The 16,662-nt window shown below is 42.9% G+C and overlaps 1 protein-coding gene across 5 annotated transcripts in view; it reads right to left on the reverse strand.

Annotated features, from left to right (window-relative positions):
* Nucleotides 1-16,402, reverse strand: part of MAPKAPK5 (MAPK activated protein kinase 5) — a 31,456-nt gene extending 15,054 nt beyond the window's left edge. For 2 of the 5 annotated variants that reach the window (XM_012469042.2, XM_012469041.2), the window contains exons 1-7: nucleotides 16,301-16,401; nucleotides 7,043-7,116; nucleotides 6,452-6,527; nucleotides 5,174-5,271; nucleotides 3,673-3,781; nucleotides 2,221-2,310; nucleotides 1,409-1,504 (exon numbers count right to left, since the gene is read on the reverse strand). In XM_012469042.2, coding sequence (XP_012324465.1) covers nucleotides 1,409-1,504; nucleotides 2,221-2,310; nucleotides 3,673-3,781; nucleotides 5,174-5,271; nucleotides 6,452-6,527; nucleotides 7,043-7,116; nucleotides 16,301-16,336 — 579 coding nt within the window. In that variant the 5' untranslated portion in view covers nucleotides 16,337-16,401. Of the gene's footprint in view, nucleotides 1-1,408; nucleotides 1,505-2,220; nucleotides 2,311-3,672; nucleotides 3,782-5,173; nucleotides 5,367-6,451; nucleotides 6,528-7,042; nucleotides 7,117-16,300 lie in introns of those variants that run through there. The other 3 variants (XM_064379825.1, XM_012469043.3, XM_012469044.3) reach the window with 3 other exon arrangements.
* Nucleotides 16,403-16,662: the final 260 nt, after the last annotated feature.

Below are 16,662 nucleotides of genomic sequence, written 5' to 3' on the forward strand. Positions count from 1 at the left end.
TCATCTCCAGAAGTATAAGATAATAAATTTCTGTTGTTTTTAGCTGCTAAGTTTGTGGCAATATGTTACAGTAGCAGTAAGAATACAACATACACATGGCAAAGAACATGTCCAGAATATTTAAAAATTCTTTTTTTTTTTTTTTTTTTGAGACGGAGTTTCACTCATTACCCAGGCTGGAGTGCAATGGCGCGATCTTGGCTCACCGCAACATCCGCCTCCTGGGTTCAGGCAATTCTCCTGCCTCAGCCTCCTGAGTAGCTGGGATTACAGGCACGCGCCACCATGCCCAGCTAATTTTTTGTATTAGTAGAGACAGGGTTTCACCATGTTGACCAGGATGGTCTCGATCTCTTGACCTCGTGATCCACCCGCCTCAGCCTCCCAAAGTGCTGGGATTACAGGTATTTAAAAATTCTTATACCTCAAATTCTTTAATGAGAAACAAACAGTAACAAAAGGGCAAAAGATGAATATCCATACTTCTCAACAGAATGGCTAATAAACACGTACAAAAAGTGCTCCAAAACAGTCACCATCAGGAAAATGTCGTGATTAAAACCATAATGAAGTAATACTCTCCTCCTATCAGAATGGCTAAGATGACAAATGCTGACAAGTGAAGAGCATGAGGCATTAGTAAAAATGAGAAACAACTGGAACACTGTAACATTGCTGCTAGAAGCATAAAATGGTACAACCATTTTGGAAAAAAGATACAGGCATGGGGGAACATGTCCCCCAAAAACTGTAAATGAGTGTTCCTAGTAGCTTTCTTCATAATAGCCAAAAATGAGAAACAACCCCAAATCCTGTCAGTCAGTGAATGGAAAAAACAAATGCACCTTAGGTATACAATGGAATACTACTTGGCAATGAAAAGGAAGTAATGAGTGATAAATGCAGGAACATGGATGAATCTCAAAAACATGCTAAGAAAAAGAAATGATACATACAAAGTCCATGATTACATTTTTATGAAATTCTTCAACGGGCAAAACTAACCAATAACAACAGAAAGCAGGTCAGTGGTTGCCTAGGACCAGGGGTTAAGCTGGGAGGGGACTGACTGCAAAGTGGCACAGGCAACTTGTGAAGTGAGAGACATGTTCTGCATCTTCATTGTGGTGGTCATCATACGGGGTATATATTTGTCACAACTCATCAAACTCTTCTTGAAGTAGAGGTATTTTACTGTATGTAAATCATACTTCTAAATCATACCTCAATAAAGTTGATTTTAAAAGAATAAAAGGTCTACGTCAAATAAAGCAATCTGTAGGTCTCTAAAGCTAAGTTCTCCCCATCCCATCTGTACTATATGCTTACTTATGCTCTAGAATAGAAGGAACACGAGTCTATGGGCAGCTGGGTGACAGATCTTAGGACAGAAACAGCACATGCTTACCTGCGGTGCTACATAATAAGGGGTGAATTGGGGTGTCATCAAGTCACCTTGGTCAATTTTGGCAAATCCAAAGTCACACAACTTCACTGGCGCATCCTGAAATTTAAAAAAATGGGAGTCACTGCTCCAGAGTGCTCAGTAAATATTAAAGGAAAATCCAGGTATAAGACATGTTACCCTGAGCTCTCACAAGTTTCTTTCTGGCTGAGATGCGAGCTTATGAAAATAACATGTCCCCAGGTCTGGAGACAATGATTCACATTGAGGAACTGTTCTTAGTAATGCAGAAGTAAGGAATTCCTACCCACTCACACAGCTATCTTTGCTTTAGAACTCCTAAGGATGGCACTAAAATCAAGGTCTTCGCCTAGTGCCCCTTCACTCTATGAGCCCATCACCTCTCATCTATCCGGGGTGCTGCTTCACTCTTAATATCTGCCGTAAGCTTCATGATAGCCAGAGCAACTTATCTGGTGGGACATGGGGCAGGGGACAGGGCTGAAAGGGAAAACAGCAAAGGAAACCATCAAATTTCAAGGTAATACATAACAGCATATAGATTCCTGCCCCTTCCCAAATAATATCTAAAATTCTAAGTCCCACAAATACATATCAGTATCATCCAAAATTATCAATGCCAGGAGTACAGCAGTACAGCTTCTCTGAGCTTCTAGCAAGGGAATGGGTTAGGCTGTTTGAAGCACTTTGGCCTAATCCTTCTTCACCATGAATTCAGAGCGCTCCAAATACACCCACTCCTGAACTATGTTAAGAGTAGCAGCACTAAAATGCAGAAAAACAAGTCTTCTCACCAAAGAGTTGTCCTTAAAAAGCAGATTTTCGGGCTTGAGGTCTCTGTGCGCGATGTTTAACAAGTGACAGTGCCGCAGAGCCAAAGCTATCTGAAAAAAGACACAATGGAAAAGCCGCTTCTTAGAGAAGATCACTCTTTAACACCCCTGGTGTAGAGAACTCAGGATGTTAAAAAACAAGCCTTCGTTAAGACTGTGTTCAGTTTCAATTTTAAAGCAGAAATTAAGAAAGACTTGGAATACTGAGAAACAGAAATGGATTAAGCTTAGTTTAACTGCAACTTGTATTTTGTCAAACAGAAAGAAAAATATGATGGTACAGCAATCTTTGTCAGAGTAAACTGATGGGTAAATCCTGTAAGAAATGAAAAAATGAAATGCTCTCACTTTCATTCATCTGAGGTATGACAGGCACTGCAGAAGAAACACCTAAGCTGAGCAATGGTCAGCAGGTGCGGGTTTCCCACAGCAGGGCTACAGGCAGGATGGCCTGGCTCAGACAAGAATGGCACTCTCCAGGGAGCTGAAGGTCAACAAATCAGCTGACTGGGTTTTTCCAACTAATACTGGAAACACATTTTGCTCATCATACTTGTTGAAAATGTTGCCTTGTTTATGTGGATTTGATGGGGTTTTGTTTTATAGAAGATTATCAGAGCTCATCCTTTAATCCTAATAAATTAAAGGTATAATTTTAAAAATCAAACAGAAAGAATAGATTCTACCTGTTCTTTAACTCTCAATATGGAATTTTCTCAGCAATCCAAATATCAGTTACTCCCTACCAGAAAGGAGGCTTCCAAAATTGCTTAAGGTTCACAGAAAACTTGGAAGAATTTTTTATTAAGAAGCAATTGGGCTGTGCTTCCTAATTTTCTTTGTTTTGCTTGCTTGGTATGAAGATAAGCCTTGAGGGTTTAGCTTTTCACCTCTCCAAGAAGTGATTATCAGTTGAATTCCTAGCATTGTTTGTGACATAAATCATTTCTATAGCAATAAAATGTGATGTCAGAACATAACCAGGAATAATCATGACAGAAAGGTGACTCACAAGCAGGAAGCATCTTAGAATATATTTTTATACCATACAATCTTTCAGGTGGTATCAGCAGCATTTTACCTCGAAGTCCAATAACAGTACTTGGTAGCTACATGCCTAGAGATACCTGCAGTCTACTAAGGAGTTAAAATCACCTTCCCTCCAGAGTTTCTGGAAATCTCACAGTAGCCTCAGGAAACAGTTGACAACCAATTAAGAACACAGGACCCCACCCCCAAGTATAAAAGGGGTCACATTTCTCCTATCAAAACATCTTTTCTGATTACATAACAAAGCAGGCAATGAGAAGTCAAATAGAGCTTTTCTTTAAGGATTCTTTTATTCCCCCCAATGAAATTCCGCTTGTTAACCAACTTTGTTGGCAGTTTGATTGGTACCTGGGGTTAACTTGCCTGCTTTGTTACTTGGCTGGCTTGCTTCTCTGTAAAGTGCCGGTGCTGGCTGATTCTGTGAAATAGCTCTCCCCCTTCCATCATCTCCATTACAATTAAGAGTCGGGCCCTGTTTGAAAGCATTTGATTTTGTTAAGTTTAAAAAAAAAAAAAAGAAAGAAAAGAAAAAGAAACAAAAAAACCCTGAAACATTAAGAAGCTGACCTAAAGATATCTCACCTACAAAGTGTGTAACAACTTCCTAAGTCCAAGGTAACACAGCTACTAAGAGCAAAAATTCTTGTATTCTAAAAAGATTTTTTAATGTGATTTTTGCTTACAGCTTTCTTTCATATATGCTTCCAGCTTCCATCCAAATGCTTTCACCAACAGAGCACAGTTGTGAAAAATAATTGTTTGATTTCCCATTTGTTTTTAAAATTCTGTCTTCTTTTTCCATTCGGAAAATTCCTACCCTTGCTTCAAGTCCTGGCTTCCACACAGCCTCTGTGAGACAACTCTCCGCCCAGACTATAGTTAGGAGCTCCTCTCCTTTGTATGCTTACAATATTTCAGGATGTGGGGCCGGGCATGGTGGCTCTGTAATCCCAGCACTTTGGGAGGCCAAGATGGGAGAAATACGAGGTCAGGAGATGGAGACCATCTGGCCAACATGGTGAAACCCCATCTCTACTAAAAATACAAAAAAGTTAGCTGGGCGTACTGGCGCACACCTGTAGTACCAGCTACTCGGGAGGCTGAGGCAGGAGAATTGCTTGAACACAGGAGGCGGAGATTGCAGTGAGCCAAGATCATGCCACTGCACTCACTATAGCCTGGATGACAGTGTGAGACTCCATCTCAAAAATAAAAAAAGAATATTTCAGAGATGCCTATCCTTAGTAGCTACTGCACTGCTATGATGATGTTTACATCTCAGTCTCCCCACAAAAACACATACTTTAATTTTGAATTCCATCAAAGAGACTTAGAATGCCACCCAATATGCTTGCCAAACATTTAGTAACTAAAAGAATCATGTTGATTTCTTTCTTTAAAAGTAAAGTCAGACTAAGCAATAAAGGCTTTTTGTTTTATCAGCCTCTAAGACTTTGCCTAGAATAATATTTGGGCCCCTTTTGCTGATTTGAAATATAATCTGTTTAAATTCCACATTAAATGCTTTCTTTAAATGAGAAAGTAATCAGAATAATCAGGGAACCTGAAGTGGTCGGGGCATAGATGAAACTATACTGACCATGAGAGGATTACTGTTGAGGATGGATCAAGAGAACTTGGGGATTCATTACATAATTCTGTCTGCTTTTACAAATGCTTGACATTTTCCAAATTACAAAAAGGGAGATTGAGGGGGAAGGGAGGGAGGGAGAGAAGGAAGAACAGAGGAAGGGAGGGTAGGAAGAAGGAGGAGGGGGAGGGACAGAGTACATAAAAGAGGGGACAACTCCACTACACCTTGGCCTACATACGGGCATGTGGTGATAATACCTTATAGTCTTACCTAGGGCTGGACTCATGAGGAAACTGGACACTGTTAGCAAACACTTCAATAATCTGAACTATGTTTGGGTGTGTGGCACACATCATGTGTAGACGTACCTTAAAGAGAAGAGAGGAAATGTTTCCATAGGTAGGGGATACCAACAATTTCTCTCCAAACTTCTCTCCAAAAACTGATCACACTAGGTGCAAGCCTATTACAATAAAAACTTTATCACCCAGAATGATGTAAAAAGCCAGTGTTTTCAAAGATTATCTCCTTAATGCTTTTTCCATGAATAAAACCTCATCAACAAATTTACCTCCTACTGTCCCGTTTATTTGCAAATGAAAATCTGGCAAACAACTCATTTTATTTTAGAAATTATTCACATATCTTTATGCAAAAGAAGTCCTTAATTGCACATGTTATTAGCATGTCATTACCATATCCAGATAATTTAAAACCAATGTATAGCCAGGGGCAGTGGCTCACACCTGTAATCCCAATTCTTTGGGAGGCCAAGGCAGGCGATCGCTTGAGCCCAGGAGTTCGAGAACAGCCTGGGCAATATGGCAAAACCCCATGTCTACAAAAAAATACAAAAAAAAAATTAGCCAGGCATGGTGGTACATGCCTGTAATCCCAGCTACTCAGGAGGCTGAGGTGGGAGGATCACTAGAGCCTAGGAAGGTCAAGACTGTAGTGAGCCGTGATGGTGCCACTGCACTCCAGCCTGGAGCTACTAAATGCCTCTTTGCAAGTATATTTTATGAAATTCTAGAAAGACTAGTCAGATATATGCTGCCATGCTGTAGAGGCCTATATCCCGACCAAGTTGATTAAATTACTGTAATAAGTGAATAAAGAACAAGACCCTGTCACAAACAGAAATAAACACAATGTATATTTTTAAAAACTAGAAACATCCTCAGAGTCCTCCTGTAGCATCACTTTCTATACATCATTCACCTGACCCTTCCCTGTGCTATTTCATCTCCAACTTCAAGTACCTTTTTAAATAGGCAAAACTGAAGTAATCTGAATACATTAGGGTCCAAGAATCACATTAATTTTAAAAGAACAAGAGGTGGCTGAAAGGAAATGACTCAACAGCTTTTGATACTGACAGATCTAGGACTATTTTAAAATGATAGCATGAATAGGGAAGAGAGGTGAAGTTTGGACATAAAACTTTCTATGCATCTCTGTATTCTCTCTAGGAAGCTGCCTTACTTGCAAAAAGAACAATTCTTAAGCATTTCAAATATTTAATTAAGTTGAGGCAATAAAGCATACCTCATTTCTAGCTTTTGGACGATCAAGAAGAATTTTCAGTGCAAACCGTTCTTGGGTAGATTTCTTCACACAGACTCTAGATTTGGAGGAAAAAAATCAATCAGAAATCATATATGTTACAATGACAATTAACTTAACAAGTTTTTTCTTTGAGATTTGTACTTCTCATCAAGGATATGGCCAGGTGCATCAGAACAAACTTGTTCCCAACGGTAGCAGGTAGGGGCATCGGCCTCTGCCGAGCCGCCAATGCTCAGCCCTCAGCTACTAAGCAATGCAATAGCAACTCGCTGCTGTGGGTCAATGAAAAAATAATGGCCTCAGTTGGCTACAGGTGACTCTCACAGTGGCCCCAGTCTCAACATCTGAAATGACTCCATAAAAAGACCATGCGACTTGGTCACTTAACTTGGTCACTTAATTTCTAAATACATGAGAAAAAGCCTAACATAAAAACCTGTACTTATTAAATTCAGGCTATTTCTCAAACCTAGTACACCTGACGTGTCTAATTCAAGACGTATTTCAAATGGCCCTTTCAGAGTTTGCACATGCCAACATTTTGCCATAATTCTCATATAGATCTCTTACCTAACTGGACCACTAATTCCAGCTCCCAGCTTCTGAGTCCAATTGATACTGTATTCTTCTAAAATGGAAGTTTCCTATTAATACAAAAAAGATGGGAGAGGACAGAGAATGATTCCCCAGTTAAAGCTAAATAAGCAGAGTTGGGACAACAGAAGACCCATCATTCAACAGCTCAACTTCTAAGAAACTGATAAGCAAAACTTTGTGTTCTACAGGGCTTTATAACTAGACATTTTGTCTACATGACTCCATTAGACATTGTTTTCCAATTTTCCAACAAGAAAGCAAAGACTTCAAAATAAAAAGAAATTATTCAGCTCACCTACAAGGTTCATATACTTAGACAATCAATGCTTTGGGGGGTTCTGAGAGGAAAAGATTTTTTTTCAAAATGCATCAACTACTAAATACCTCTTTGCTACAATGGTCAAATATATATATGTGTATAAACACACACACACACACACACACACACACACTTTTTTTTTCTTTTTTTGACACAGAGTTTGGCTCGTTGCCCAGGCTGGAGTGCAATGGTGCAATCTCGGCTCACCGCAACCTCTGCCTCCCAGGTTCAAGCGATTCTTCTGCCTCAGCCTCCCAAGTAGCTGGGACTACAGGCTCCTGCCACAATGCCCAGGTAATTTTTTATATTTTTAGTAGAGACAGGGTTTTACCATGTTAGTCAGGATGATCTTGATTTCCTGACCTCGTGATCCGCCCGCTCGGCCTCCCAAAGTGCTGGGATTATAGGCGTGAGCCACCTCAGCCGGTCTGGGCAAGCATATTTTATGAGATTCTAGAAAGATTAGCCAGATATACGCTGTCATCCTGTAGAGGCCTATATCCCTGAACAAGTTGATTAAATTATTGGATTAACTGAATAAATTGAGACTTAAAAGTTCAAATAGTAATAAATATCATAGTAAACATCTAATTTCCAACAGTATACAGACATATTCTATTCTGTCATGTTCATTATGTAAGTATATTTCTGATATAAATAACTTAACAGTTTAGAATAGAGCCTATATAGTTTAATGAAAGTTTTAATGGAATTCTTGGGTAACCATTGCATGTTAGCCTCTATTGCTGTATACTTTTAGATAAGAAAGAATTTCATTCATTCATTCATTCACTCACTCACTTATTTATTTTAAGAGACAGGGTCTCAGTTGGGTGCGGTGTAATCACACCTGTAATCGCAGCACTTTGGGAGGCCAAGGCAGGCAGATCACAAGGTCAAGAGATCAAGACCATCCGGCCCAACATGGTGAAACCCTGTCTCCTCTAAAAATGCAAAAATTAGCTGGGTGTGGTGGCACGTGCCTGTAGTCCCTATTACTGGGGAGGCTGAGGCAGGAGACTCACTTGAACCCAGGAGGCAGAGGCTGCAGTGAGCCAAGATCGCACCACTGCACAGGAGCCTGGCAACAGAGCGAAACTCTGTCTCAAAAAAAAAAAAAAGAGACAGGGTCTCACTCTGTCACCCAGGCCAGAGTGCAGTGGTGTGATTATTTCTCACTGTAGCCCAGCACTCCTGGGCTCAAATGACTCTCCCACCTCCGCCTCCCAGGTTCACGTGATTCTACTGTCTCAGCCTCCGGAGTAGCTGGGACTACAGGCGCACACCACCACGCTTGGCTAATTTTTTTATTTTAGTAGAGACGGGGTTTCACCACATTAGCCAGGATGTTCTGACATCGTGATCTCCTGACGTTGTGATCTGTCTGCTTCGGCCTCCCAAAGTGCTGGGATTATAGGCATGAGCCACTGAACCTGACCTGTACCCTTTTATTTCATATTGAAAATAATTACTAGGCTGGGAGTGGTCAAGCCTGCATGACAGAATGAGACTCTGTCTCAGACAAAAAGAAAAAAAAGGAATAAATTTATCAAAGGGCAGGATTTATAGATTTATACACTGGAAACTAGAAACTGCTTAGGGAAACTGAAGAAGCCCTAAAGGAATGGAAAGCTTATAGATAATACACTTAACCTTTGAACAACCTAAGGGTTAAGGGCACTGACCCCCTGGGCAGTCGAAAATCTGCATATAGTCAGTGCAGGGCTCACACCTGTAATCCCAGCACTTTAGAAGGCGAGGTGGGCAGATCACGAGGTCAGAAGATCAAGACCATCCTGCCTAACATGGTAAACCTGTCTCTACTAAAGGATACAAAAAAAATTAGCCAGGTGTGGTGGCACACCCCTGTAGTCCCAGCTACTTGGGAGGCTGAGACAGGAGAATTGCATGAACCCGGGAGGCGGAGGTTGCAGTGAGCTGAGATCGTGCCACTGTACTCCAGCCTGGATGACAGAGTGAGACTCTGTCTCAAAAAAACAAAACAAAACAAAACTCTTGGCCAGGTGCAGTGGCTCATGCCTGTAATCCTAGCACTTTGGGAGACTGAGGCAGGCACATTGCTTGAGCCAGGAGTTCAAGGCCAGCCTGGGCAACATGGCGAGACCCCCATCTCTAAAAATATTAATAAATAAGTAAATAAATAAATAATACTATAACTCAATAAGGCAAAAAAGCCAATTTTAGCCCTAGCATAGTGGTTCAGGCCTGTAATCCCAGTACTTTGGGAGGGTGAGGTGGGGGGATCACTTGAGGTCAGGAGTTTGAGATTAGCTTGGCCAACATGGTGAAACCTCATCTCTACTAAAAATACAAAAAATTAGCTGGGCATGGTTGCGCAGGCCTGTAATCCCAGCTACTTAGAAGGCTGAGGCAGGAGAATCGCTTGAACCCTGGATGCAGAGGTTGCGGTGAGCCAAGATCGCGCCATTGCACTCCAGCCTGGGTAACAAAAGCGAAACTCCGTCTCAAAAAAAAAAAAAAAAAAATTTTTTTTAATGGGCAAAAGAAGCCAGGCATGGTGGCTCATGTCTGTAATCCTAGCACTTTGGGAGTCTGAGGTGGGTGGATCACCTCAGGAGGAGGTCAGGAGTTTGAGACCAGCCTGACCAACATGGAGAAACCCTAACTCTACTAAAAAATACAAAATTAGCCGGGCATGGTGGCGCATGCCTGTAATCCCACCTACTTAGGAGGCTGAGGGAGGAGAACTGCTTGAACCTGGGAGGCGGAGGTTGTGGGGTGAGCCAAAATCACGCCATTGCACTCCAGTCTGGGCAACAAAAGGAGAACTCCATCTCAAAAAATAAAATAAAATGGGCAAAAGAGGCTGGGTGTGGTGGCTCATGCCTGTAATCCTAGCTCTTTGGGAAGCCAAAGTAGGTGGATCACCTGAGGTCAGGAGTTCAAGACCAGCCTGGCCAACATGGTGAAAACCCGTCTCTACCAAAATACAAAAATTAGCCAGGCATGATGGCGGGTGCCTGTAATCCCAGCTACTCAGGAGGATGAGACGGGAGAATCACTTGAACCTAGGAGACGGTGGCTGCAACGAGCCGAGATCGCACCACTGCACTCCAGCCTTAGCAGCTAAGTGAGACTCCATCTCAAAAAAAAAGGGCAAAAGATTGGAATAGACCCTTCACCAGAAAAGAAACACTGCACGCAAAAAAATGTCCATAATACCAGTACACACCCACCAGAAGAACTAAAATAGGAAGACTGAAAATACCAAATATTTGTGAAGATGGTAGAAAAAACTAGGACTTTCAAACACTGCCAGTGGGAATGTATAATGGTACAACCACTTTGGAAAACAGTTTGGTGGTTTCTTAAAAAGTTAAACATAAGCTTACTGTACTGCCCAGTTATTCTACACCTAGCTATCTACACAGAATGATTACATATATTCACACAAAACTTGTACAGTTTTATCACTTTATTCATAACAGCTAAAAACTAGAAATAATCTAAATGTCCAATAACTGAGAATGGATAAGCAATAAAGACTACTGCTCAGCCAGGCACAGCAGCTCACGCCTGTAATAACTCTGGGAGGCCAATCATGAGGACAAGAGATCGAGACCATCCTGGCCAACGTGGTGAAACGCTGTCTTTACTAAAAATACAAAAATTAGCCAGGCATGGTGGTACATGCCTGTAGTCCCAGCTACTAGGGAGGCTGAGGCAGGAGAATCACTTGAACCTGGGAGGTGGATGTTGCCGTGAGCTGAGATTGCACTCCAGCCTGGCAACAGAACAAGACTCCGCCTCAAAAAAAAAAAAAAAAACTACTCCTCAATAAAAAATGAACTACTAAAGCATGCACCAACATGTATGAACCCGAGAAATCTGCTAAGAAACCAAACACATGACCAGGCGCGGTGGCTCACACCTGCATCCTAGCACTTTGGGAGGCCAAGGTGGGCAGATCACAAGGTCAGAAGATCGAGACCATCCTGGCCAACATGGTGAAACCTTGTCTCTACTAAAACTGCAAAAATTAGCTGGGCATAATGGCAGATGCCTGTAATGCCAGCTATTCAGGAGGCTGAGGCAGAAGAATCGCTTGAATCGGGAGGCGGAGGTTGCAGTGAGCCAAGATTGGGTCATTATACTCCAGCCTGGCAACAGAGCAAGACTCCATCTCAAAAAAAAAAAAAAAAAAGAAGAAATCAAACACATAAAACTGGTAAGTGATTTCATTAATTTCATTAATTTATAATTTCTAGAAAAGGCAAAAACTACAGTGACAAAGCAAATCAGTGGGTGTAACGGGCAAGGAATGGGAACAGGGGATGACTACAACCAGGCAAAGGAACTTTCTAGAAGGAATGGAGATGTTCTATACCAGACTGTGACGATGGCTACACAACTCGATATATCAATTGGCTGGGCACGGTGGCTCACAACTGTAATCTCAGCACTTTGGGAGGCTGAGGCAAGCCAAGGTTGTACCATTGCACTCCAGCCTGGGCAACAAGAGCGAAACTCCGTCTGAAAAAAATGTATAATAAATTTACTAAAAATTACTGAATTGTACATTTACACTGGGGGTATTTTTATGATGTACAAACTATATTACATTTTTTTTAATTTTAAAAACTAAAGAAATGGATTTTCACCAAGTTCATCAAGTATTGATGACTTGCTATATATAACAGAAGACACCCAGGCTGGAGTACAGTATGTAAGAATATGTACAGTATATAAGAATCTCTAATCCCAAAATGCCCACTCTCCAGGTTTAGCTAAGTGCCTTGGGCATGGCGAAGTCATGGGGCTAGGGGAATAGAGATACAGGTGAAGACAGAGAGTCCAATTATACACATTTGACCTTATCTTAAATTTTTTTTTTTTTTTTTTTGAGAGTCTCACCCTGACACCCAGGCTGGAGTACAGTGGAGTGATCTCAGCTCACTGCAACCTCTACCTCATGGATTCAAGCAATTCTCCTGCCTCAGCCTCCCGAGTAGCTGGACTACAGACACCTGCCACCACACCGGGCTAATTTTTTGGTTTTTTTTTTAGTAGAGATGGGGTTTCACAATATTGGCCAGGCTGGTCTTGAACTCCTGACCTCAAATGATCCACCCGCCTTGGCCTGTCAAAGTGCTGGGATTACAGGCCTGAGCCACTGCACCCAGACTCTTATCCTAAAATTTTTAAGAGTACAGTAGTTTCTACAGATAAGGGATATCTTCCAAGGCCTCCAGTAGATGCCCGAAACCTTGGATAGTACTGAACCCTATATAAACTGTTTTTTTCTTATAACCAAGATGACTACTAAGTAACCAAAAGACAGGAAGCATATACAGTGTAAACCTGCTGGTCAACGAGATGATTCATGTCCCAGGCAATACAGCAAGAGATTTCATTACACTACAAAGAACAGTGCATAATTTGAAACTTATGAGGGCCGGGCACAGTCACTCATGCCTGTAATTCCAGCACTTTGGGAGCCCAAGGCAGGCAGATCACAATGTCAGGAGTTCGAGACCAGCCTGGCCAACATGGTGAAACCCCCTATTAAAATCCTAAAAATTAGCTGGGCATGGTGGTGCATGCCTGTAACCCCAGCTACTCAAAAGGCTGAGGCAGGAGAATTGCTTGAACCCAGGAGGCAGAGGTTGCAGTTAGCTGAGACTGCACCACTGCACTCCAGCCTGGGTGACAGAGTGAGACTCTGTCTCAAAATAAATAGGCCAGGCTCGGTGGCTCACGCCTATAATCCCAGCACTTTGGGAGGCCGAGGCGGGTGGACCACCAGGTCAAGAGATCGAGACCATACTGGTCAACATGGTGAAACCCAGTCTCTACAAAATAAATAAATAAATAAATAAATAAATAAAAATTTATGAATTATTGATTAATGAAATTTTCCATTTAGTTTTTTCAGACTGCAGTTGACCGTATGTAACTGAAACTGAGGAAAGCAAAACCACGGATAAGGGAGGATGAGATCTTAAAGTCCAATCAGTCCACTCTCAGGTAGTCTGGCAGCAGGAGTTCAAGTGCTGTGGCTAGAGGCCAGGAAAACAGCTTTCCAGATGAACACTACAGGTCTGTCTCAGTGCTCACCATCTGATGAACACCTCAAAAAAAGCAAAACAATGAATCCAACACAATGCCACAGACTAAATGTTTATTTGATGTAATGCTGGCTTGCTTCCAAAGTAGTATATCCTAGTCAGTACTGGTTGTCAGTTCAGATATTTTCAACTCCACCAACAGGTATTCGTTGGACATGCCCCAATTAGTATAAAGATTCGCCAGTGACCCACCAAGTACTTTGAGTGAAAAAAAGCTAAAAAAATTTTTAAGAAAATTGGGCTGGGCAAAAGTCAAGTGAAGAAAACAACTCTTTCCAAAGCATAAGTTGCTATAAGCTAATATTCGTTGAGCTCTTGCTGTTGGGTATTATTATTATTTTGAGATGGAGTCTCATTCTGTTACCCAGGCTGGAGTGCAATGGTGTGATCTCAGCTGGTGGCAACCTCCACCTCCCAGGTTCAAGTGATTCTCCTGCCTCAGCCTTCTGAGTAGTTGGGATTAAGGCACGTGCCACCAGTAGAGACAGGGTCTCGCGATGTTGGCCAGGCTGGTCTCCAACTCCTGACCTCAGGTGATCTGCCTGCCTTGGCGTCTCAAAGTGCTGGGATTACAGCCATGAGCCGCTGAGCTTGGCATAGGTATTATTATAAACACATTTGGGTATATGTGCTCATTTAATCCTCAAAAAAACAAAACAAAAAAACCCTATGAGCTGGGAAGTGCTTTTATCCCATCAACAGATGAGGAAACTAAGGAGACAGAAGTGAAGTGGTGTCACACTCAAAGACACACGGCTAATAAAACAGAAAGGCTGGGCGGGGTGCAGTGACTCACGCCTGTAAACCCAACACTTTGGGAGGCTAAGGCAGGTGGATCACCTGAGGTCAGACCAGCCTGGCCAACATGGTGAAACCCCATCTCTACTAAAAATACAAAAATAGCTGGGCGTGGTGGTTTATGCTTGTAGTCCCAGCTACTCGGGAGGCTGAGGCACAAGAATCACTTGAACCCGGAAGGAGGCGGCTGCAGTGAGCCGAGATCGCACCACTGCACTCAGCTTGGGTGACAGAGTGAAACTCTATCTCAAAAAAAAAAAGAAAAAGAAAGAAAGAAAGGCTGAGATTCAACTGAGGCTACCTAGAGAGACTATAACAACCACTAAGTAATGCTGCTGCCCTATTTGTTGTATACTCGTCCCCTGGAACTATGTCTCTCTTCTGCTCAAAACTCTCCCATAGTTCCACTTTTAATCAGGGTCAAAGCCAAAGTTCCTCCGATGGCCTATAAGGCCCTAAGTGCCACGCTTCCCATTGCTGCTCTACGTCATCTCCACTGACCCACTGCATGCCGACCACCTTGCTATTCCTACATCACACTATACCTGCTTCTGCCTCAAGGTCCGTCCTTGCTGTTGCCACTGCCTGTTTTACTCTTCCCTGAGACATTGGTGGCTTGCTCCCTCATTTCCTCCAGAACTCTACACAGTGTCACCTCCTCAGACTAACCTATTTAACATAGTACTCCTCACTCTTTCCACACTTAATTAAAACCATCTGGCAGTAACTCCACCCTCTAGAATATAAGCCACATGAGAACAGGGACATCTAGGAGTCTGGCTTGTACCATTTGTGTCTAGGACACCATCTGGCACAAAGGAGACAATGTTTAAAAACCGGCCACATATGCTTTGATTCACAACCCAATTAAATAACTTCAGGCAGCAAATCATGCCCCTGTGCCAGTAAATCCCAAACCAAAAGAAAAGGATGTAACAAAGCAGTCTTTCAGAATTTTTATTTTTATAATTTAAAACTTGGTCTTCTTTAATGTATATGTTGTATGTTGACGCCTCCTTTAAAAGGTTAAGTTTCTTTAAAATGACTTGATGATCTGAAGAAACGATATACACCACCCAAAGAATTGGTAGAAGGGTAATTTCTTAATCAGTTACTAATAACAGTCACTGCCTTGAAGGGGAAAATAACCCCAATCTGCCAATAAATGCCTGTCCTTCAGGATAAAATTAAATTATTCAATGCACTGGGTTGACTTAACACTGCCAAATAAATAATACATCAAACTTTAAGCGTCAGTGTTTAATTTCATAAGAGTAATTTCTTAGCTACAGCTGTCAAGACAGATAACTGGCCCTTAGTGGGCAAAATGTGCCTTTCTTTAAAAAAAAAAAAAAAAAGTAAAAAACAGGTTTTAGAAAGCTTATTTTATTTGTTTAATTTTCCAACACACATTTGCTTTTCTTTTGCCTTAAGCGCAGTTAAGTCGCAGAAACTGTTAACTCTTCCTAAGTAAAAATGTTTCCTAGGAGACAGAAGAGGAAAAAGGGGACAACACACGGAAAAACGAGGACAACCTATTCGCCAAAGGACAGGTTTTGTACGGCGAACCACCTTCTTCCAAAACTGCAGATTTCCAGAAAGCCGATTTCAAACAAAACGGGAGGAATGGATAAATTCCAGCTCTCCAAGCGCTGCAGACCATCCGGAAGCAAATGCTGGCGGCCCTTGGGGAACGATCGAAACGAGTAGTAGCAGCAGGGCTCTCTTCGTCCCATTCATTGACACTTGATAGTACTTCCGCGCCACTCACCTTCGTTCTAGCTGAGCGCAAATCACACCAGAGAAGCTGGAGGGAGTCGGACACACACCCACACCCACACCCTTGGCCCCAGAGCTGTAAAGCGCAGTCCACGGAATCAGGGGGAGGCCGAAACCCGGGAGTCGCTGGAAAATCTCACTGCAAAATCTCCCCGCTTTCTGAGGCTGGAGCCGAGAAGAACGCCACAGGACAAAGCAGGGGAAGAGGGGGCACCTCCCCCTTACCTTGATGGCTTTCTCCATGTCGCTTTCCTCCGACATGCTCCGTGGGGCCCCCGCAGCCGCGAAAGGCGGAGGCTGCTCAGCCGCCCTGTCCCCGCGAGGCCGAGGGAGCAAAGAGCTCGGCACTCGGGCCCCTGGGCCTCGGGGCGACGGGCAGCAGCCGCCCTTGGGGACCGGTGGGGATGAGGGCCCCGGTGCCGGCTCTGCTTCGGCGGGCGGCTCTAGGCTGGCGGAAGCAGCAGCGGCGGAGGCGGCGGCCCCTGGGGACAAGCCTTTGTGCTGGGCCCCGCGCGGCCGCCTCCTAGCCTCATCCCCGGCAGGGGAAGCAGGCTCCCGGGGTAGGGCGAGGCGGGGAGGGCCTCGAT

This window comes from Aotus nancymaae, unplaced genomic scaffold, assembly GCF_030222135.1.
Source record: "Aotus nancymaae isolate 86718 unplaced genomic scaffold, 86718_ANA_hifiasm-v0.15.2.pri h1tg000021l, whole genome shotgun sequence".
In the NCBI taxonomy this organism is placed as follows: domain Eukaryota; kingdom Metazoa; phylum Chordata; class Mammalia; order Primates; family Aotidae; genus Aotus; species Aotus nancymaae.